We start from the raw sequence: 25,259 nt of genomic DNA, 5'->3' as shown, positions 1-25,259 counted from the left end.
GTTTTTAGTCTACGATATGTTCTTATACAACTTGTCCTTCTTTACAGTTTCTCAACCAAAGGCTGTACGTAGCCACCTGGAAAAGCCATCAGGTACAGCAATTCTCTGCAGTAACTGTGGAAACCCATGCAAAGGGGAAGTTTTGAGAGTTCAGAACAAATATTTTCATATTAAGTGCTTTGTTTGTAAAGGTAAGTGTTTCTTATTTATTATTGCTGTTATTGATTATGTATATTACTGTAACTCCCTGGAGATTGGGGCCCCATTGTTTTGTAAATGACAGACATATAGGACAAAGCAGTCCCCGCATCAAAGAGTTTATGGTCCTAAAACCCTGACACTGCAGGGAGTTCTAAGTGCACTCAGATGGAGCTTATTGCAAAATCAGGAGCTAACTAGGGACAAGATGGGAGAGGAACATAGCATGGGGGGAGGAAGTCAAGGGTAACAACAAAAGAACACAAGTTTCCATAAATTATCTCTGTCCAATTTGCAGGATAACTTTATCGGCTTAAGGGTCTGTTTTGTTTTAAATATATAAGTGAACTAGATGTTAATTAATCTTTAACAGGCCACTTGCCTAGCTATTGTCATTTGGCAGTTTATTGCAACTTTATTTCCAAACACCCTATATAAGACAGATGCTGTCGTCAGGCCTGCCCACGGGGTGGGGGAGGATGAAGCGGGAGGGGAAGAGGGCAATTGCCCAGGGGCCCAGCAATTTAAAATGTCCCGGACCTCTTCTGCCTGCAGCCCTGCCACTGCTCGCTGTGTTGCACCTTTCCCCCTCCCCACAGCTCCTCCCCATTGCTTGCCGCTTGCATGCCTCCTCTTCTCCCCTGCTGGCCCACCCCTCCGCGCTGCTGCTTGTCGCATCCTGCCCTCTGCTTTTCCTCCTGATGCTCGCCACCTGGGGGAGGGGGAGTGTGGAAGAGAGGAGGGGGACGGAGTGAGGGGAGAGGGGGAGATGTGGCGCAAGTGGGCTGAGCGAGGGAGGTGATGGGGCCTGGGGGCAGTGCCGCCCGCACAAGCGGCAGCACGGGACTATTCTGCACTGAGGCCTGGTATTGCTGTCGGTGGGCCTGGCTCTGGTCTTTAGGCTATAAATAATAGAGGTCACAACTGAGATTTGAAACCCACCATGCTATAATTCATGTATAAACTCATAGTAAGAGACCATGCCCCGTGAAGACTAAGGGTGGAAGGGGTAAATGGAAGCACAGAGAGATGAAGTGATTTGCTAAAGGTTACATAGCTGGTTAAAGGCAGAGCTAGGCTTAGAACTCAGGTCTCCTAATTTCTAGGCCAGGTCTTTATCCACTAGGCCAGTGGTTTTCAATCAGAGGTATGGGTACCCCTGATGCTACACAGAGGTCTTCTGGGGCTACATCAACTCATCTAGATATTTGCCTAGTTTTACAACAGGCTACATAAAAAGCACTAGTGAAGTCAGTACAAACTAAAATTGCATACAGACAATTACTTCTTTCTACTGTTCTATAGACTATAAACTGAAATTACAGTACAATATTTATATTCCAAGTGATTTATTTTGTAATTATATGGTAAAAATGAGAAATTAAGCCATTTTTCAGTAAGTGTGCTGTGACACTTTTGTCTTTTTATGTCTGAGTTTGTAAGTAAATAGTTTTTAAGTGAGATAAAAGTTGGGGTACGCAAGACACATCAGACACCTATAAGGGTACAGTAGTCTGGAAAAGTTGAGAGCCACTGCAGTTGGCGTGCATGGTGCGTGATTAATTTTTAAATTTGCTCAAAATATGCATGAGCACATTTCAAGGGCACACTAAATGATGGCTTCCTCCTTCATATTGTTTTCTCCGTCAAGTACAATTATATCTTTATTAATCCTGCAGAACAAAGCTTACAGCATTTCATATTCAATACCTGGATGAATCTTTAATGAATTAGGTATAGTGACAGTATTAGATATTATAACATCACTTGGTTCAGTTTGATGCTATATCATTCTGTGGAAAAATTTTACAGGAAGATAAGTAAGCAATAATAAAGTGTTCTAAACAGCACAAATGTTTTAGTTACATACACAGAGCTAGAGGAATAAAGGTCAGGACTTAAAGGGGACTAAAATCTGTACATAATCTTCCATGTTACTATAATTATAATATGCATTAAATAGTAAAACTATTATGACAAATTTCACTTTCAAAACACTTTTCAGACATTAACTAATAAGTAGGCTGAGAACAGTTAATGTGCACTTGTTCAGAATGAAATTCTTGCACCTTGCATAAAGCCTCAGTAATTTACGTGCTCTAGCCCTTATCCTGGCGGCCCCAGTGCTGTAGCAGAGAATCACTGTGGACCTCCACAATCATAACTCCAGCAGAAGGAAGAACCAGCAGTGATTGCTATCGCTTCATGTCTTCATTGCACAGTAGGTTTCTATGTAAGCATGGATCTGCTGGCCCTTCCACCAGCCTGTTCCTAATGCTCTCCTCCTCATCAGTCAGTTCATAACTAGTGCAGAACCCAGGTCTCAGTGGGATGCAGAGGTCTTTTTACGCAGCTGCTCCACCTACATCCCTAATCGAAACTCATGTAAGGTAACCATGGGGACTTTGTGATATATGCAGGAGGCCTTCTGCCAATTTATTGCATTGTTAGAGTATCGTGAAATCAGAAGAAAACATGTAATGGTACCTTATGAATGGAGTTATTCAGGTGTCATGTACCATTCAGAAGACTTGTCTCCACTGAAAGACATTGCTGCTGAATTCTAACTCAGTTATAGTTGAAATAAACTTATTAGAGAACAGAAAACAAAATTCAAGAAATGTTCCAAAGACAGATTTTTAATTTAGGTCTATACAAAGTTAAGCCTGCTGAAGGGCCCTTCTTCCCTCTATTTTGAGCCCAATCATGCTCCCAATGAAGTCAGCAGGAGTTCTGCTATGATTTCAGTGGAAGCAGGGTCAGTCCCCTGATCTCTTCTTTGATCACTTTCCAGCTTAATTTGTAACTGTATGTCTTTTCTGGAGTCTTCAGTTAGGTGCTTATACTGACTCTATCACAAACATCTATTTTATGGAGTAGATTTTGAATACATATACACTAGAATGTTAGTGGTAAAATCATCATGTCAGCACCATAACAACCTCCAGAAAAATCTCTCATTGTACATTGAGGGATGAAATTGACGTTTGCTCTTTAGCTTCTTATAGAAATATATGGATGACACTGGGGATACGTGCAGAGTTTCAGTCAGTAAGAGAAATTCTGTATTTTGGCTCCTATTTTCTTTTCTTTTTCCTATTTTAAATTATCAGTTAAATGTTTTCAATAATAGCAACATAGAATCATAGAATTGGAAGGGACCTCAGGAGGTCATCTAGTCCAACCCCCTGCTCAAAGCAGGACTAACTAGGACTAACCTCAGCTAAATAATCCCAGCCATGGCTTTGTCAAGCCGCAGCTTAAAACCTCCAAAGATGGAGATTCCACCACCTCCCAAGGTAACTCATTCCAGTGCTTCACCACCCTCCTAGTGAAAATTTTTTTCCTAATGTCTAAGCTAGACCTCCCCCACTGCAACTTGAGACCATTGCTCCTTGTTCTGTCACATGCCGTAGAACGTTCTTCTGACAAATGGACAATTGTATTCATAAATTAAATTTTATATGTAAAAATCTCAGGAAGAGAGGAGCAATGTCTCACGAGTCTAGATGAAACATTATATTTTTACCCCTGTTACATATTTGGAGCCTATGAGGCAGAAATAGAAAAAATGACCAAAAAAGACAAAGAAAATATTTAATACATGATCCCCAATGACTAAAAAGAATGAGACCTAAGCCAGCTCACATCATCTGTTCCCTCTAGGGAGCTTGTCATGAATTCCCTGATTCTTAGCACCTGGGCTAAATCCAAAATGAATAATTGCCAAAACCACCCTAAACTGGTTGTCTTCCTTGCAGGCAAGCTCTCGGCTGTTTAAATTGTCATAACATCAGTGAAATCAATGGAGCTATGACAGTTTGCTCCAGCTAATGATTGGTCCCTTGGTGATTGGACCCTTCAAATACTTGTAGACATATTCCATTTTAGTCATCATTTGGCCAAGCTTATACATATTTAGGTGTTTTAATCTTTCCTCATAAATCAAATCCAGTGATCATTTTGTTGCTTTTTTCCGTGAACTCCTTCCAATTCATTGACATCTTTCTAGTGTCTAGTTTTTCAAAACTATAGACAGTATTCTAGTGCAGACTTACCACTTCAATATGGGATAGAAAGTAAAGGAACCATTGGCAATAGGTAGCACAGGTTAAATAATGAATTAAATAAACAAAACTAAAAAAGTCGTTAGGCAAACTTGATTGTGGTCCTTTTTTAGTAGTATAACAAAATCAGTGGATGAAGGGAACACAATAGATGTTGTCTTAGGATTTAATCAAACATCTTATAACATTACTCTCAAAATCATACTTCAGTGGCTCATTCAAGTAGCTTCGGATAGGCACAGTGTCACGAAGATTGCAAACTAGCTAAAAGCCCATGACAATGTATCTGTACTGATTTTAGGGAAGCTGTGCAGTGAGCTACTGCGTGGTCTCATCCAACTCGTTTTTTAATAGCAGGAGATGTTACATTGGGAGGAGTTACGATGATCTGTGAGCACATGAGTGATACATAGAACCAATTTATTTGATAGGGCTTTAGTTTTGCGCAAGGGAGGGCATGAGGGTTGAGTAAAGTGGAAAGGGATATATTCTGCTGCCTGGTTTACTAGCTATAAATCAATTGAATATATTATCATGTTGCTAGATGGTTATCCCTATGTGGATTGTGAGTTTTAAGAATTTTCAGCATGCCAACAACTTGCTTATAGATCTCTTTTATTTGAAATGACATACATAAATATATAAAAATAATAAAGCTGGCACCAAAGTGTCAGAGTCCCACCCTGTCTCTGTCAAGCTCCCCGGATAAAGCTCCCACTGCGTTCTGAAACAGAGAGAAATGTCAAAAGAGAGGGTTGAACAGCTAATACCTCAAGTAATGATTGTTCCTACTTATAACTGAGGAAACAGATCCAAATTAAAGGTGCTAATAACAATCCTGTGAATGCCAGGAACTCTCAATAAAATCAGTGATGTCAGTAATATCAGGGAGAGGTGTTCCAGACTGATGTTTTGGAAATGAAGTAACATCATCTATAGACCAAGTAAAAAAAATCTAATTTCTGCAACTCAGCCTATCGATCTGGAACTATAGGACATTTGTCTAGGTGTCCCTTGCATTGGGCTCAGTTCCAAAATCTTTAATTTGTCTTTACTCAGACAGAGCTCCCATTCAGGTCAGTTTTAATAAAAGTGTAATCATAACAGGATTTAAATGTAGTGCCTTTGAAATATAAGGCAGTTGCTCTTTTCTTTAGGCTATAAATCTTTTGGTTAATAGCTATGAGAATGTAGTTTTGTTTTTTAATTAAAGCAGTAGAAAAATATGAAAGAGGAGGACAAAACATGATAAAATATTGACCATTAGGACTATAAAATGCAAACTAAGTGTGTTTCCTAGTTCACTTGTAGTGCATCTGTCACAATAGCTTTTCATATGGTATGTGTTGATAGAAAAATTCTGGGCCTCTGGGCCAGATGCAGGATAGACTGTTAAAAAATGGCACAAACACCAAATTGGTTGTGAGTTCTAACACTTAGATTTCACCAACCAACTGCACTAAGTGCAGATTTCTCAGGCACTTTAACATCCTTAATAAGGAGTCACAGACAGTCCTGTTGGGTACTCCACCCAGGAAGAGTGCATCTCTGTGGTGGATAGCCCCTTTACACCAAGAGTTACAGTGATACTCAGGTTACACCTAATCCCAAAGGGCCAGTCACTTACCCTAGGTCAATTGCATTTTTAGGTCTCACACCAAAGACAATGCTTGTAGCTAGTCCTATGGTAAACTATATGAACATCTATTAAATAGGAAAAGGAAATTAAAGAGTTATGTACAAGGTTAAAGCAAGTGAACATAGACATGTGAATGAGTTACAATCTTAGGTTTCAAAAGGTAACATAGGCTTCTATAATCAACAGGCTCAATTTGTCCTGTAGGGCTGACCCAGGCTAAACAGCTGGGGATTTCTTGCTTATGCCTAGAAACACCTTGCTGACCCAGAGTCAAGCAGCATAGAGACACCTACTTGCATTTGTTTGGGGTTTTTATCCCCCTCCTGCTATGTGATCTGAGCTGCAAACTCAGCTGATGGGAGGAGTCCACTTGCATGACTCACAGGGAGGAGAGCAGAACAGCAATAATTTAAGTCTTCAGTCTTTTTATTGACTATTCCTCACTCCAGATGTTGGGAGATTCCATCTGTAAGAACCACTCATAATCTGTCTGGTACTGATGGGTTTCCTCTTTCAGAAGGAGCATAACCATTTCTGTAGAAGAGCAGCTCTCCACACTAATTAATATCCTTCCCCTGTATGGCGACTCATATAGTCATATAGTCCATGTTGTAATGGAACACAGATATTACAAGTAAGATTAATGCATGCAGCAACTCACCAGCATTCAATGGAATCTAAACACTAAAAACTTTCCTATAATTCTAATATCTATTTTATCAATATTAACTCACAAGAGAGCAAGACGGATTACAGCTATGCATCTGTTAGTGTCTGGTTGAGGCCCAGGGTCCTTGGCATGCGCTGGCACATGTCCTGCCAGCTTCACGGAGTCATTACATTACCCTAGACAACTAAATTTTGATCCCATGTAGATAATAAAGATAGGGACCATCTTTGTCTTGGCTCTGGTTATTCTTGAGGCTCTCAGTGTTTGTGGTATGATATCATTTCTAACAATTACAGCGTAACATTGAACTAAGCAAGCATTAATATTTAGGAAATAGTTAAGGAGCATATGATAGCAGAATGTATCTAAGATGCACAGGTAATTTGGTGATGAGTGGCATAGACTTGACTATAAATAAAAAACTAAAGTAAACAGAACACACAACTCTTCATGCCTTAAATAATTACCTCTAGCATGCTGTGGAAGGAACAAATCCACACAACTTCCACAAACGCTGCTCTGCAAATTTACAGTGGCTTTGTAGGGAGTCCTGCAGTTTCCCCACTAAATAAACAAGGAAGCCTATGGGGCCCTGCAAAATCCCACTATAAGGCTACACAAATGTTAAGTGGAATGTCTTTTATTAAATGTCTTTTAGTGTATGCTTCTTTCTAGGTATTTAACTTTGCATGATGCATAGTGTATGCATCTTTCTAGGTATTTAACCTTGCATGTTGGGTTTATCTGATCATAGTGGGTCAGATCTTCAATTTGTGCAAATTGGAGTAGCTCCATAAGTTAATGTGCCTGATTCACATTTGCACTAATGTTTCCTTTATACAACTATGGCATGGAAGTGAAAAGGGGGTCTTGGAGTGGGTATACATTACAGCTTCACCCATGTTAATGCCCCTTTATGTGATTGGAGTGGTGGAAAACACCCTGAGTGTAAGTGAAAATTGGAGCCAATAATATTAACTGCAATGGATACAGTTGAGAAAATGGGCAGAGCTAGGACAGAGAGTATTCACTAGAGAAGGAAGGAATTAGAAGGTATTTGTAACTTGGTAACAGGGAGTGGTTTGTTTATGAGATCAAATCCATCTGCTGGACTATAAATAAGCATGTTAAAAGCTCCTATGTGTAATCTTAGGGATTTACATTTGAACGTAGTGTAAAACCAAAGGCTCTCAGGTTGCAGGAGAGGAGACATTTACAGGAAACTTGCAAGTAAGATTTGAGTCCAAAACAAAGTTAACAATTCAAGTGTGGTTCATTACCTTGCATTCTCAATGACAGCCATGGAATGTCTGTAACTGTGGTTGTTCAATAGACAATATCAGCAGTGTGTTTATCACGAGCTAAGTCCTTCAGGGCCCTGCAGTCCAGAACATGTTAAATAAATATATCAGGAAAAAGTGAGAAGTGGACATAACACTCAGACAATCTGTCTTGAAGAGCTTAGTGGTTTTGGGCCTGATCTACCACACCAGCTTTACAGTGATTTCATTAGAGCCATGCCAGTGTAAAACTGCACCGTGGTCAATCAGATCCTGTGTTAGGGTTTTCAGATCATTTTTAGACCATAGCTTTTTTATTAGTCCATAATGTATATCAGGTTGTTTATTCATCTTATTTATTCTTCTGATTGGCCTTTGTTTTTTTCCCATCTCCACCTTCTCTCCCATAGGTTTTCTTTACTAGTGCACAAGTAATTGTTGATGATGAATTGGTACAGCCTACAATATACAGCCCAGCAAATTCTAGTCATTACTCTAATAACATCACAAAAGTTCTGATCTACCAAGCACTTAAACATATAGAATCATAGAATCATAGAATATTAGAGTTGGAAGGGACCTCAGGAGGTCATCTAGTCCAATCCCCTTCTCAAAACAGGACTAACCTCAGCTATATCATCCCAGCCAGGGCTTTGTCAAGCCTCAGCTTAAAAACCTCTAAAGATGGAGATTCCACCAACTCCCTAGGTAACCCATTCCAGTGCTTCACCACCCTCCTAGTGAAAAACTTTTTCCTAATGTCCAACCTAGACCTCCCCACTGCAACTTGAGACCGTTGCTCCTTGTTCTGTCATCTGCCACCACCGAGAACAGCCTAGCCCCATTCTCCCTGGAACCCCCTTTCAGGTAGTTAAAGGCCGCTATCAAATCCCCCTCATTCTTCTCTTTTGCAGACTAAACAAGCCTAGTTCCCTCAGCCTCTCCTCATAAGTCCTGTGCTCCAGCCCCCAAATCATTTTTGTTGCCCTCCGCTGTACTCTCTCCAACTTGTCTACATTCTTTTTGTAGTGGGGGGCCCAAAACTGGACACAATACTCTAAATGCGGCCTTAGCAATGCCGAATAGAGGGGAATAATCACTTCCCGCGACCTGCTGGCAATGCCCCTCCTAATGCAGCCCAATATGCTATTAGCCTTCTTGACAACCAGGGCACACTGCTGACTCAATTCCAGCTTTTTATCCACTGTTACCCCCAGGTCCTTTTCTGTAGAACTGCTGCCTAGCTCGTCGGTCCCCAGTCTATAGCTGTGCATGGGATTCTTCCTTCCTAAGTGGAGGACTCTGCACTTTTCTTTGTTGAACCTCATTAGATTTCTTTTGGCCCAATCCCCAGTTTGTTTAGGTCCTTCTGTATCCTATCCCTACCTTCCAGGGTATCTACCACTCCCCCCAGCTTAGTGTCATCCGCAAACTTGCTGAGAGTGCAATCTACCCCATCTTCCAGATCATTAATGAAGATGTTGAACAAAACTGGCCCCAGGACCGACCCCTGGGGCACTCCGCTTGTGACTGGTTGCCAGCTAGACATGGAGCCATTGATCACTACTCATTGAGCCCTATGCTCTAGCCAGTTCTCTATCCATTATATAGTCCATAAATAGCACATAAATAGTTCCATTAAAATCCAATTGAAAATTGAGCACATGCTTAAGTGCTTTGCTGGATTGGGACAATGGACAATGTGTTAAACTTACATAAGTAAAAACATAACATAAGAATGGCCATAATAGGTCAGACCAATGGTCTGTCTAGCCCAGTATCCTGTCTTCTGACAGTGGCCAATGTCAGATGTTTCAGCGTAAGTAAACAAAACAGGGCAATTTATTGAGTGATCTGTCCCTAGTTGTCCAGTCCCAACTTCCAGCAGTCAGAGGTTTAGGAACATCCAGAGCAAAGGGTTGAATCCCTGACCACGTTGGCTGATAGCCATTGATGGACCATCCTCCATGACTTATGTAATTCTTTTTTAAACCCAGTTATACTTTTAACCTTCAACATCCCCTAGCAATGAGTTCCACAGGTTGAACGTGCATTGTGTGAAGGAGTATTTCCTTATGTTTGTTTTAAACCTGCTGCCTATTAATTTCATTGGTGACCCCTGCTTCATGTGTTAATTGAAGGGGTAAATAACACTTCCTTATTCACTTTCTCCACACCAGTCATGATTTTATAGACTTCTACCATATTCCCCCTCAGTAGTCTCTTTTCCAAGCTGAACAGTCCCAGTCTTTTTAATCTCTCCCCATACAGAAGCTGTTCCATAACCCTAATGGCCTTCGTTGCCCTTCTTTATATTTTTCCAATTCTGTTTTTTTTCAAATGGGGCAACTAGAACTTCAGACAGTATTCAAGGTGTGGGAATACCAAAGACTGATATAGTGGCATTATGATATATTCTGTCTTTATTAGCTGTCCCTTTCCTAATGGTTCATAACATTCTGTTAGCTTTTTTGACTGCTGCTGCACATTGAGCAGATGTTTTCAGAGAACTATCCACGATGACTCCAAGATCTCTTTCTCGAATGGTAACTGCTAATTTAGACCCCATCATTTTGTATGTATAGCTGGGATTATGTTTTCCAGTGTGCATTACTTTGCATTTGTCAGCATTGAATTTAATTTGCCATTTTGTTGTCCAATCACCCAGTTTTGTGAGATCCCTTTGTAACTCTTCTCAGTCAGCTGTGGACTTAACTATCTTGAGTAATTTTGTATCATCTGCAAATTTTGCCACCTCACTGTTTACCTCTTTTTTCAGATCATTTATGAATTTATGAATTTGTTGAACAGCACTGGTCCCAGTACAGATCCTTGCAGTATTTACGTCTCTCCACTGTGAAACGGATTGTTTATACCTGCCCTTTGTTTTGTATCTTTTCACCATTACTGATACATGAGAGGCCCTTCCCTCTTTTCCCATGACTCCTTACTTTGCCTAACAGCAAACATGCCAAAGATGGTCCCTCACCATGTCAAAAGCTTTCTGAAAGTCCAGGTATACTACACCTACTGAATAACCCTTGTCCACATGTTTGTTGGTCCCCTCAAAAATACTAATAGATTGGTGAGGCATGATTTCTCTTTACAAAATTTCACCATCAATATATCATGTACATCTATGTTCTGATCATTCTATCCTTTCCTACCGTTTCAACTAATTTGACTGGTACTGAAGTTAGGCTTACTGACCTGTAATTTCCAGGATCACGTTTAAAAAAAATTGGCATCATATTAGCTATCCTCTAGTCATCTGGATCAGAGGCTGATAATAGATTGCATACCACAGTTAGTAGTCTGGCAATTTCATATGAGAGTTCCTTGAGAACTCTTGGGTGAATACCATCAGGTCCCTGGTGACATATTACTGTTTAATTTATCAATTTGTTACAAAGCCTCCTCTATTGGCACCTTAATCTGGGACAGAGCTTCAGATTTGTCACCCAAAAAGAATGGCTCAGATGTGGGAATCTCCCTCACATCCTCTGCAGTGATGACTGATGCAAAGAATTCATTTCGTTTCTCTGCAAGAGTCTTGTCTTCCTTGATTGCTCCTTTAGCACCTTGATTGTGCAGTGACCCCACTGATTATTTGGCTTGAGGGCCAGATTTCAGATGCAGATAGGTACCTAGTGGGTTTTTCAAGAGTGCCTAACCTTGTTTTCAAGGGGAGTTAGGTGCTTAGCCTGCTTAGTAGCTCTTGAAAATCCCATGAGGCTCCTATATGTATCTTTAGGCTTAAATCCCTTTGCAAATCTGGTCTTTAGTCCCTGGGGGTAGGTCTACACTGGAGGGGAAAAAAAACCCACCATGCAGCTGTGAATCTCAGAATCTGGGTCAACTAACTCAGGCTGATGGGCTTGACTACAGGGCTAAAAATAGCAGTGTACAAGATCCCACTCAGGCTGGAGGTTGGGCTCTGAGACCTCCCCCCTTCGCTAGCGTTCAGAGCCCAGGATCCAACCCAAGTAGGGACATCTACACTGCTAAGTTTAGCCACATAGGGCAAGCCTAAGTCAGTTGACCTGGATTCTGCAATTCATTGCCACGGCTTTGTGGGGTTTTTTGCAATGTAGACATACCCACAGTCACTTGAAAATGGAAAGTGGAAGATTGATTTTTGAGCTGGTTGGTTTGTAAAAAAAAAAAAAACTTTGATGAAAAATGCTGCTATATTTTGACCAGCATTCTAAGTAGTGGTCGACATTTTCTGGAAAACGTGCATTTATATTTTGACCAGCTCTAATAGGTTTCCTATTTGAGGTCATTTTATCTGAAGTTAAAATGTTTGTGGTACATTGGAAGTTTTACTAGACCTCAGAGCTGAAGTACTGTGTATAAATAGCTCATAAATACGGCCCTACTTCACTTGCGATATTGCGGATTGCGCAGTATTAGGCTCCCACCACAATTGTGACAGCAGGAGCCCCACTGTGCGTGGGACTGACTGTGGGAGCCCTGGAAGCCCCAGGATTGAGAGCGGGAGCCTACGCTCTCAGCCCTAGGTGACTGCTCTCAACCTCGGAACCCCACTCTTAGCCCCAGACGACCAACAGCAGGAGCCCCCGCTCTCAGCTTTACGTTCCCATTGTCAGCCCTGGCTCCCACCCTTAGCCCTGGGTAGCCAACAGTGAAAAGTCACTGAAAAGTAATAATGGACTTTATTGCTGCAAATAAGAAGGTCCATTATTACTTTTCCCCAATTTTCCATGGCTTGTCTGTAACTCAGCCACAATTTTTGGACAATCATCCTGAATTCAAGTAGGGCCTCAATCATAAATGATGAGAGACCGTAATTAATGCTTCCATTCATTAGGTGGTGAAGAATCTTCATGTGACTGATAATATATTCATTAGAGAACCCTCCTGGTCATGAAATCAATTTTTTCTGCTGAGTTTATCATGTTTACCTCCATCCTTAGAGGTTTTTAAGGCCCAGCTTGACAAAGCCCTGGCTGGGATGATTTAGTTCAGGTTGGTCCTGCTTTGAGTAGGGGGTTGGACCAGATGACCTCCTCAGGTCCCTTCCAACTTTGATATTCTATTATTCTATGTTCTCTGATTAGTTCCTGCCATTGTTTGGGGACATAAAGAACATTCTGCAACTTCTCAGATGCCTTGATCAAATATCACTGGTCATATAGCCATTCCAGCTAGTGCTTTGTTAAATGGCAGAGATTTCACCTAGACTCTGCTGGATTGAATTTTTAAGAATACCTCTTCATGAATTTGTGTGATTAATAAAGTGCAATGAGTAAGGTAGGGGGTTTGCAGTATAATTATAGGTGGGAAAAGAATATCTGACTGAAAGCAGAATCCAACTGTTTTATTCTTTTAAATTCCCAAATGGACTAATTTAATTTTGAGAGGTAAAGTTTTTTGTTTTGGTAGTGCTTTTATTTTTTATTTTTTTAATTTCCTTAGTGTCATGTTAGATGTGTATCAAAAGATAGAGCAAGACTACAGGTGCTTAATGTAGTCTTCTAAACTTCTATACATTTCATAAAATGAGAAGCATACGTATCTGTCCTTAGTCTTTCACTGTCTAGCTTTTAGCTTCTGCTACATCTTCTTAGTCCATGGGTGAGGTTTGAACCTTCATTATACTAAATCAAACACATATAAAACCCAGTGGGTGAGATTTTCAAAAGAACTCAGTGCTGCCCTAACTCCTCTTCTGCTGGAGTTAGTGGTGTAAAACTCACTTACTTGGTGGGAAGTAGTTATGACAGTGGTGAGTGCTTTTGAATATCATACCCAGTATTGCTAAGTAATGGTAAGTGTGGGTGGAAAAGCACAAATTCAAAGACATTAAAAGTTATTGCCAAAGTAACACAAAGTTTTAAATACATAGGACCAAACTTAGCCTTCAGTTAGATGTGTGCAATTCCACCGAAGTTAGATCCCATGGTTCAGTTGTATCATTCAAGTTCTGTTCTTGAGTTGGATTTTCGACTCTGCTAAAGCCACTTTGCATTGCCAGAGATAACCAGTGGAGAATTTTGCTTATATATAGCTTAATTCCCTACCCCTGTGTCTTGGGGCAGGGTGTGGTTGGGTCTGAGAGGAAAGGGGCTGAGAGGAAAGGGGCATAATTTTTTCAGTCCCAGTACAAACTTGTAACACGGGCGCCCTCCCACACACATAATGGGGGTTTCAGCCTGGGCTGGGCTTCTGGGCCCCAGTAAAGTGTACCCTTTCTTCCCCCCACATGAGGGCCCTGGAAAGGGACATGGTGGAGTGAAGAAAGAAGGCCTTGAGAGAACTGCTCAACAAAAGCCATCGCCTTCTCAGTGGATATGTTATTTGCATCTGTTTTCTGTGAAACATTGACCCAGTGTACCATCTGTCATGTATAGTTAGAATGAGTCTTTAGTTCTCCGACCTTTTACTGTGTTGTAACTGGGCACATGCATCTTCTTTCATGAAAAATTAAAACAAAGCCATTAAATATTTTCTAAATGTTTTCTAAAAGAGCCAAAGGCTTTAATTAGTGGTCTGTGGAATGGTATATGTCTGCAATATTTCATTGTAAAGCCCAAAGCTATGGTTAGATTAGAGAACTGTAAAATTTAGCACCTGGGCACACAACACTTGGTTTCTAAATTCTTTTTAGCTCTTTCGTAAATTACAAATTGCAATTTTTTTGTTTTGGTTTTAAAGCAATAAATCAATTCTGAATGGAGGCCAAATTTTTTTTTTTCCTGTGGGTTGTTGCAGCAGTCTAGAATAGCCAGCGTGCACAGTGCTATCCCTCCTTCCCTCCCAATATTCCCAGTGAGCTGCATGGGAGGCGCTTGTGTAGGGCTAGAACACTGACCTTTAGCCACTGGAAAATCCCCTTCACTCTGGGGGGGAATCCCCAGTGGAAAGTGTGCTGGGTTTGCAGTCACCTTAAAGTAATGGAGCCTGCCTACAAAGTACACAGGAAACCCTTAAAATAGCTGTTGTTGTAAGTTAGGGCACCAGAGTCTTAGTCTCTTTGTGAATTTCACAAGACCTTCCTCAGCCTCTAAGATAAGGTATTAGAGGAAGGGTGTGTGGAGCCTACCCTGCTCTGGTTTCTCAATCCAAAAGGCCTGGTTCAAGGAGTCTTTTCTATAGAAGTGTTGCATTCAGGACAGCCCGGTAGATGCTCTGGGAGCACCTGATGACCACATGCAAGAACCAAGTTTATGCAGCCAAAAGTTTCAGAACGAATCAATTTAAAACAATTTAGGTGCTAAGACATTGAAAATCTGTACTTGCTCATGGACCCTTAGTAACACAATACTATTGTCATAGCTATAAAACTAGCATCGATAATCAGAGCTGGTTGCAATTTCTCATAAATATTTATTTATTTATTTTTTCAATGACTCAACGTTTTCATGAAAAAAAAAGTCTGTTTTCATGGAAATATGTCACAGTGTGGGGCTGGGGTGTGTGTGTGTGTGTGTGTGTGTGTGTGTGTGTGTGTGTGTGTGTGTGTGTGTGTGTGTGTGTGTGTGTGTGTGTGTGTGTGTGTGTGTGTGTGTGTGTGTGTGTGTGTGTGTGTGTGTGTGACAGTTTAAAACAGACCTTAGCTCAAGTCTTTGAAAACTGTTACTGTGCAGGTAAGCAACGAGAATTATAACATAAAAACTTAATGAGAACATAGCTGAAGAGTTGATCAGATCACACAAGAGGAAGAAATATATAGGCCAGATGTGACCAATCAATTTATTACAGAGCTAATTGATTCAGAACAAACTGTGCATTATGTAATCTATAAGCGTGAATATTTTAGCAGTTTCTCTTTTCTGTGGTATTATATAGAAACTAGCACAACCAACAGAAAAGAAATAGTTTCTTCCCCTCTCTAAATCAGTAATTACTAAAATGAAAGACTTGAAATTTCATATGTTTTCAAGGAGCAATTATTTTTACAAAGCTGTTCTGAGTTTTCTTAATATTTTAAATTTTAATAAATTATGCACCTATGGAGGAAAAACGATGATTTGTGTACCAGAATTAAAGAGAATAATTTTATTTTAAACTGTTAAATATTTTTTCTCTTTAAGGGATTTTGAGATTATATTTTATAGTTTATATTTTATTCCTCTAAAAAACCCAAAAGTTGTTTCTTTCCTCATTGCACCTAACCCTTCCCTGTCTGAAGCAGCACTAACTCCTGCTGAGTTCTCTCCATTTCTCATAAGGTGCAACTAAAGTGGATGGGTAGATAAAGTGAGGAATCAACCAAGCAACCCAGAGGTGGGAAGATAGTCAGCAAAGCCTTCTGCCCAGATGTTCTGGGGAACTAGCTGTTTCCTTCCCCAAAGTTTGGGAGAAACTCACCACTGCTTGCCCCTCCCAGTGCTGACTGGGGCTCACCGGACTCAGACTGAAGGGCTGTTTATTTGCTGGAGCCTGGGCTCTAGGACCCTGTGAGGTGGGAGGATCCCAGAGCTTGGGCTGCAGCCCAAGCCAGAATGTCTACATTGCAATTAAACAGCCCTACATCCCAAGCTCCATGAACTTGAGTCAGTATAGACATATCCTGAGGAGACGATTGTCTTAAAACTCCACAAGATCAACCTTAGAGTGTTTCCTGATTGTTCCACCTCATCTTACACTGTGTTGTCGGTTTCTCTTTGAGACAGAATATTTTATTCCTTAATTCAAAGGCCAGTGCTCTGCCAGGCCCTCTGCGTATGGGACTCTCATTGACCTCAGTTAGAGTCCCCTGAATTCTGCAGTTACAGATTTGGACCCCAGGTCTCTTAAAACAATTAGCAGTTTTGCAGAGTTGCTTAACTATGTTTAATTTGTCCCTCTGTGATTATTCATGATACATGGGGTTCACTGTTCACAGCACAAAGCTGTGACTGCATATGTACTGTATAACACTGCATATGTACTGTATAACACATCTTGGGTTGTGAGTAAGAAACTACAACACATCTGTGGCAAACTTCTCAGAGCCATCGGACCAAAAAAATAGCAATTTAAAACAAAAAGTACTGCGACACAGACAGATGGGGTAATTCTGCCTTTGTACTGTTAGCCAGCTGTGTTAACAGAGCACGCCTGTTCATAGTGTAATCTTTCCTTGGTAATTTTCATGCCTATGATAGCAATCACTTGTGCTGTGTATTTTTATATTCTAAATGTGTTAAAAATCTATTGATGATCTTGTGGACTTTGTTCAGTCACATAGTGGCAAGGTTGAACGTCATTGGAGTAAAGGAATCTTCTACAAGGAAGATGAAGAAACGAATTACACACTTCACCTTCCTTCCTCATATGATTATCACAGCAAGTTTAGACGCTACTTGATAGCTTCTAGCAATTTTAAAATGTAACATTAATGTCGTTAATTTAAAAAAGCTCAGAACAGCAGTTCCTATTCTCATCTTTAAATCCATATTTGATTTATGCTTCTGTTACACTACTCTATACATAGCAGAAATATTACATTTACCTAAAAAGCTGTTGTCTAGCTAGCTATGCCCTACTGTTCAAAAAATATGTTCAGGAGGCATATATTCTTCTGTATGAACTTACTAGAAGTTAGAAGGAGGATTTTATCGTTGACCTTAATTGAGAGAAAGAACAAAGCTACTGTAGATCAATCAATGTACTGTAAATGCTGTCTTAAAAACTAAACCACTCTGGATAGCTCTGCTGTTAACATCAAATGCACACAACACAGAGAAGTTTACTAGCAACGCCTACACTTTCCTTCTGTGGGCTGTGGATGACTGGTAGTATTGCCTGGATGACACACTTACCTCTTCCGTACTTCTTACATCTCGAATTTCAGCCTAGTTTGACCCTGAACATGGTATGTTACTGCAGGTACTGCTCCCAAAAGTAGTTCTTCCAGAAATGGAGTCAGAGCACTTGACAACAGGTATGATGCGGTGACTCGGGATAGGTCTGACAGTTCTCCTAGCATAAGAACCAATTTGAACATCTCCCCTTTCTCTCAACCAAATCCAAGCCTTTTTTAAGGTTCAGAGCAGTTTAGAGGAGGATAATCCTCTCTCCCTATTATTTCAACCAGAGAGCTCTTGGCTCTCTCCTTTCCCTCCTCTCCTATAACCTCAAAACATGACCCTGCCTCCGTCCCCGTTTGTACTGATGAACTGGAGGGAGCTCCTGAGGTTTGCACACGCCCTTGTTAGCAGGGCCAGCCTTGGGCTGTGCAAAGGAGAATCTCATCTTGTTTTGTTTTTTAAAATGTCAGTCTCCAATCCTTTTCCCATGCAGTCATAGCCTTTGAAATCAAAACTGATTGTTAGAGTTGAAAAGAAACAGCAGCTGGGCTCCATTTCTGCAGCAGGAGGCTTGGGGGTGGGTGGCCCTAAAGATCTCTCCTACGTATACGCTTTGTATATAATAAGTATCAGTTACATTGAGAATGTATTTCCAAAAAATCATCTTGCCAACTCCCCAAAGTCCTTACACCATGCCTGTGCACAGTCATATAGGAACTGCAGTACCACAGCAGACCAGTAATCTTTCAAAGTTACTATCCTGTCTCAGTCATTCGCCAGTACTGGGTGCCTCACAGGAGTCCTATAATGGGCAATTATGGAATAAACAATAGAAGTTTGTAATCCCTGTAAATTACTGACTGGTTTTTTGCTTTGTAGAATGAAGGTTTAAATCTCTTCCTTTTTAAAATCTTATTGAATGTAATTGTGGGTGTTATATTGGTGGTCAAGGTGCATCTCCTAACGGCATCCCAAGGTAGCCCCTCATCTGGGGATTTATCTCTCTGCATGCTGGCCACATCTGCACTACAAAATTATGTCAACCTAATTTATGTCGGCGTACAGCCACCGCAGTTATTAAATCACTTGTGAGTGTGCACACTTGGCTCCCTGCTTGGTGGTGAGCACCCTCACCAGGGGCTCATATATCGATTATATTGTCAGTGCGGGGCATTGTGGGGTGGCTCCTGAAAGCCAGTAACAGTCACTGTAAGCAATGCAGTGTCTGCTGTGACTTGACATCGCTCAGGGAGGTGGAGTTACTAAATCGGCATAGAAAGGGGCATTTATGTCGGCAGGAGCCAAATTTAAGTGAAGACCCTTCCACGGCTCGTTCGACACAAGGCAGCTTATGTCGACCTAACCCTGTAGTTTAGACTAGGCCTCAGGCTTTCCACTGTGATGTTAGTGTTTCTATAGGGAATAAACAAGCTTATGGAAACCATAAGGGTAGCGACCATCTGACTCATGGGTGTCCTGTGTTCGAGAGCCACAAGTATTAAGATGACCATGGTTGATCATCTGCTATATATATATTGGAAAATGTGCTGATCATGAAAGAAGATTCCTCTTATTATAGATACAATTTTACTCTTTCAGTCCTCTAAATCTTTGTCCTTTCTCTCCATGTAGCTTGTGGATGTGATCTGGCTCAAGGAGGATTTTTTGTGAGACAGGGAGACTACATCTGTACTTTGGACTATCAAAAACTTTATGGGACACGATGCATCAGCTGTGATGAATTCATTGAGGGGGAAGTGGTTTCAGCACTGGGGAAAACCTACCACCCAGCCTGTTTTGTGTGTGCTCTTTGCAGGTATGTTTTCCAAATAAAAACTTTATTTTTACCACTAAAAAAAAAGTGTATTTTGAAAGAGACAAAAGCTAGGAATCCACAGGGAGACTCATAAGCAAAACATCCTCTCTAGGCTGTCAAAGAGGTGCCCCTCTTATGCATTTGGTTCTGCCATCACTTACATTTATGGAGTTTTGAACTGAAATAATTCAGTCTTTCAATGCCATCTACTAATATTACTCAATAATTATTTAATTAATTATTGCATCCAAACTTTTAGAAGTGTTCATTAATTCCATGTGTCACAAACAGCATATCCAACTTTGAGAAATCTTATTCCCAATTTGCTGAGGTGCTGAGGATCTGTAGTTGCTGTTGTAGTCCGACCTCTTTTCTCCAGACACCGCTGCTGCCTTACCTCTCTGGTGTCCACTGTACTGTCCTAGAATGTTACTCTGCTGCAAACACAGTTAACACTGTGAAAATTGATACGTTAACATTTATTTACAAAAGCAGGTGAATACTCCTCTCAGAAAATATGGAAATTGAAAATGCACAGTGACCCTGTACACATTTACACATGTGAGTAACTTTAAAAATGCAGGATGATATTTACTTGTGTGCAGAGGGTAAGCATTGGTGTGTGTACCACTATAACTTCCAAAATAGATATTCAGTTAAACTTAAGCCTAGTGCTGGCCCTCTTCACAGGAGTGAGTTTCAGTCATGAGTTCCATTGAGTTCAACAGGACTGTCCACATGTATGTATTTTCAGGATCGGGACCTAACCCTGTAACTAAAGTTTTTTGAGCGGGTACTAGAGTAAAACTGATACTGAACCATAGCTTGATTTCCTTTTGTCCAAATAACTAGATGCCTATATATCAATGGTTGAAGACCTTAGTGAGAACTTGTAAGAAATACAGTTTTGTGTTAACAATTCAAAGGAAATGGAAATGCAATATTATTCTTTACGACTAATTATGAACATTTACTGGTGAGACAGAGAAAGCCTTATATTAAAACAAAACAAAAACAGGCAATAACATCAACCCAGATATAACTGAGTGGACAGATTAAGGGGAAGTCACTCTTAAAACCCTCCCTCCATTGATTTTTCTCTTGTTTATCCCAAAACGTGTTTCCTTTGGAGACCGTAAACAAAAAGGACAAAAGAGGGGGGGAAAAAAGGCATCAGAAAAACTGAGAAAGAAATAATTAGTATCCCCACTTTATTATCAGTAAGATAATTTACACGTTCAAAGGATGGATGGAAGATATCAATACACACACAATTGCCCTGAGCCTTCTCAGTCTAGGTATGCACTAATGACTCCATCTATAAATAAGCCTAATACATACCAAATTTCTGGTGTCCTTTCTTCTTGACACCAGTGTTATTCAGACCCCGAGTCATTCAATTAAGAGAGAAAGAGAAACTCCTTACTATTATTTTCTCAGTAAATATGATTGAATCCTCAACTGGAATTTCATTAGGTTTTATAATTGAAACCTAAATTATTTACCAGACCATATCCTTTATTGCAGTTTGTAGTATGGATGTTTAAGGTTCCAACGGAAACAATTCCCTGAAAGTTCAGAATAAGCTTCTACAGTGGTTAAACTACTTAACTCCTTGCTCCCTATCAAAGGGAGATGAACCACAGCACAGAGAAAACCATAAATACAATCTATTACAGAGATTGCTATTAAATGCAGACATACAAAATATGAATTACTCTTTACAACTTCAGATCCCAATACAGCAGCATTTCACCCAAATAAATGCTGTCAACCTCTCTGCTCAGTTCATCTAGAACACCAAATGGTTGGATTAAAAGCAAGTCAAGGCAAAGAATTTATTCTGCTGAGCCTCCCAATTTGTGGTGTCACAGGTTGCCACACAAGGGCACAAGCTTGCTATAGCTTCTTCCCCTAGGAAGGCACTCCGACTCATATCGCCTCCATCCAGTTCAACAGCGCTCCATGTTACAAGCAGGAATCAATTAGTGTCTCCCCGCAGGGTTCCAGCATCTGCTCAGCAGCTGGGTCAACAGAAGAATCCTGTTATCCTTTTACATGAGAAACACTGGGCCAGATCCTCAACTGATGGTGTAAATAAGCATATTTCCATCTGGCCCAGTTTTGGCACTTATACTTCCTGTAAGAAAGGGTGTCTTAATCCAAACGTCATGAGATGTTCTTCATCAATATTTGATTTTCTACTGAAGCTCAGTGAAAGTAATATGAAGTAGGCAGTAAGTTGAATATATTCAAGTGAAGGTGGGTTTTGGTGTCAAAGAAAATCACTGAAAATAGAACCATTTTTCAGAAATTAAACAAGCTGATTTGGGGCCAGGATTTTAAAATCATCTTCACCTTCAGAAAATCAGGTCTCTTTTTAGAAGTTTGATTTTGAGGACACTCAGCACTCATCCAAGATGTGTTCAGCACATTCCAGGATTAGTCATCAAATAAACACCTTTATAATCCGTGTATCTGTAGTTGCTAAAATAACGCTTTATGTTTTTTAATTAATTGTTAATATGTTGAATAGCAAACCAATTATTTTTCAACCAACACTTCTAATAGTGACACTTGCAAAAGTGCTTTCTCAGCTTCAGAAAAGACAAGATTATAATAGCAAGTGGTGGGATGTGGAAGTGTGTTTTCTTTCAGATAGTAAAAGCAATCAGAAAACCAAATCACATGCAGTAAATTAGAGCAAGGAAAACAAAAAGCAATGGGCAAAAAACTTGGTCATATACTTTTTATGGACCTGTTGGTAATGCTGCTTTTGTAATATCTGGTTACTGGATGTCCCAGATCAGGGGCTTGATTCTCTATTGCTCTCTATCTTTGTGTTTCTAAAACAGGCATGTCAGTAATCCATGTCTTTCATGGGGTAGCCAACTGGCATTAGTGTGTCACTAGTATGGAATACTGGTACTTCAGGGAGTGAAAAAAAGAAATAACCAGTATTGTACATGTAAAAAGTAAGAACTGAACATGAAACGGTGCAATAGGTAGTACATTGGCGTTCTAGGGCTAAGAATTCATTCGAGACTAATGAAAAAGACATTCAAAGGTTGTGGATTTGGGCCTCCGCCTCCTCCAGGCTCAGATTTTTTACTTGCCATAGAGCAGGGGGCCCATCCTTTCTCTCATTTAGAAGGGGCTGTGGCCCACAGAATCTCCCAAAGACATTTCCCCTGAGGTGGGGGGGGCATCAACCTCTTAACAGTCCATAGTGAAAGTTAGGCCATCCGTGCCACTAAAATAGAGATCCCCAAACTGTGGGATGAGCCCCCCTAGGAGGGGGGCATGGACATGGACAAGAGAAGGCAACCTAAAAAGTTTGGGGCCCACTGCACTAGAAGCTGAGATTTAGTGAAGCCATTCTAAAGATTGCTGTGAGGCAGGGCTGTGGGACAGAGCACTGAGAGAAGGCCCCCAGGAATATTTTGCTTGAAGGCTGGGGAGGGGACCCCAGAGACTTATCTCAACCTCTGCCACTAGAAAAGAAAGACAAAAACACTTCCTGTGATGATCTGTATTTTCTCTGCAAAGACTATATGTGTACAGCCACACTTCCTCCCCCTTCACTTCCTTCCCCCCAATAATACTAGTAACTAAAGACCTGGAAGACAATGCTTTCTGTGAAATGCTGTTAACTGTGGAGAGAGAAGAAACAATTATCTTGCCCGTATTTGGAGGATAAATTATGGCGTGGAGACTCAGGTGCAAAGACAAAAAATTCCACACGTGATTTATAGGACTCAGAATTCTGAGCTTTTATATGTCATCAAAGATTAGGAAGCTCCTCTGTAGGGGTATAATAACAACAGAAATGGAACAGAGCCATTGTGGAAATGAATAGAGCTAACGTTAGGGATGGGCCAGATGTGCAGTCACTCGTTTGTCATTGCTATTAGTGCCAACCTAAATGTAAACAAAAAAAGAGGTTTCCTTTGTACATTATATATAGAATGCCCTCCCTGAATTAATCTGTTAGACCAATACTACCTTCCCTGCCTTCAAATTTCTCCCCAAGACTCACTTTTACTTCTAATATCCACAAGAAATTAACCAACTAACCATGACTAGGCAGAGGGGCAGTTGGACATACAAAACTAGGCAACAGTGCACCCTGTAAAATGAAGTCACTTGCTTTTGTTCATGGAAAATGAATGAACCAATGTGGGGCAGAGGAATTGGCATGGGCCCTGGTTATAATGTTCTGCTGTTTCCAGGAGAAGCCAGTTCTTTTTTATGGGACCAGGGCACCACAGAGATTTGAGGTTAAAACTGAAGCTATCAGTTTGTACAGTGAGAGAAGCTCCTGGGGTTGGAGCATAAAAAGTGCTCATCACCAAATCGCACTGAACTGTAAAAGGGTTTAGCTGCCAGTTAGGAAGCTCCCAGCTGTTCAGCACGTCTGCAAACCTGGCCTCTTAGTTTGGGGTTCTGCATGGGAGCTCTTGGGTGCTAAACACTCTTGAAAACTTGGCCATTAGTTTTTGTATGGGCATTGCCAATGTTTCTTACTGAAATGTTTCTGGAGTTCATGAAGCGAAGGACTTGCGTATTTGGTGTATGTAGTGAAACACCCAGATATTTAATAAACTTTCCTATAAACTAGCTCTGTGGTGCATGCTAAGAAATAAACATTATTGTTTGCTGTGTCTTTTAGGGAGAAGCAAACATCTTGTCAGTCTCTGTAACCTGCATGAACTGTGTGTACCATTAGATACTGTGGCTAAATACACACAGCCACAAGTGGCTTGATGGCTTAGGGGTCAGCTTCAGTGTCACACACTAGCAGTGCCCTGCCAAAGGGGGAACTATGACTCCTTTAATTGTGAGGTCTGACTAAATGATCATGTTGGTCCCTCTGACCTAATAATCAATGAATATCTGAATACTAGCGCTTCCTGTGCCAGGCAATCTTGCCTGAGTTCTCGTAGTTCTCTTCAATCAGCCAGGACTTAATGAAGTACAGAGGCCCACAGCAAGCAGTGTTTGCCTCATTCTTCCCCAGTATTAAATATTCTGAGCCCAATTCTGCCCTGCCTTCCATCCTGTGCAGCAGCTTTCATGTCTGTGTGGTTGTACGAGTCTGTAAATCAAGCTTGGATCCTAAATAATATGCTCTACCTTAGCTAGAAGCTAATGGGCTTGATGCAGGAAATGCTGGGTGAACTTTTGTGCTCTACGTTTTACAGAAAATTTAATTAGATGATCAATATGCTGACTTCTGGCCTTAATATGTGCTATTTTATTAAAATATTAAAATGATGTAATAGTGGATTTCACATTTACATTGGTAATGCAATGCAGTATTTGAATTAAACTAAGGTACATCATTTTCCTATTAAGATGGTAGCTGTTTTGTTATTAGTCATTCCTTTGCATTATATGTAAAACATGGAGCTATGCTTAGTGATTTCTCTTCTTATAGATGTACTGTTTACAATATTTTCTTAGTATTTCATATTTGTATTGCAGCTGCTCCTAGGAACCACAGCTAAGATCATAGCCCCATTGTGTTATACACATGATACAAACACATAGTAAGAGACAATCCCTGCCCTGAAAAAGGTTTTTTATACTACTCTCAGAGCAAGAGAATCTGTCTATGTAGCAAGGCGTGTATATAAAGCCTTTGTACAGAAAAAAAATCTTTCAAATAAGAGCTTTTTATATTACATTTCATAATTTGTAATTTTTGCGGGGTAGTGGCAAATATAATGCAGAATTTTCTTAATTGCATTTCAGTGAAATACACCCCTCAGATGGAATTCACCACTGGCCAGAAAGTATGCATTATGCTGGTGCACCACTTAAAT

At 40.5% G+C, this 25,259-nt stretch overlaps 1 protein-coding gene across 2 annotated transcripts in view; it reads left to right on the top strand.

Annotated features, from left to right (window-relative positions):
- The window catches only part of ABLIM2 (actin binding LIM protein family member 2), a 208,588-nt gene that overhangs the window by 65,428 nt on the left and 117,901 nt on the right, over positions 1-25,259 (top strand). Inside the window, exons 2-3 of one of the 2 annotated variants that reach the window (XM_067558866.1) lie at positions 48-191; positions 19,248-19,431. In XM_067558866.1, coding sequence (XP_067414967.1) covers positions 48-191; positions 19,248-19,431 — 328 coding nt within the window. Of the gene's footprint in view, positions 1-47; positions 192-19,247; positions 19,432-25,259 lie in introns of those variants that run through there. The other variant, XM_067558867.1, reaches the window with a different exon arrangement.

Source organism: Emydura macquarii, unplaced genomic scaffold (genome assembly GCF_026122565.2).
Source record: "Emydura macquarii macquarii isolate MOO-44397 ecotype Brisbane River unplaced genomic scaffold, CSIRO-AGI_Emac_v2 contig_2199, whole genome shotgun sequence".
Lineage (NCBI taxonomy): Eukaryota > Metazoa > Chordata > Testudines > Chelidae > Emydura > Emydura macquarii.
This window is presented reverse-complemented; position numbering and strand designations above follow the sequence as displayed.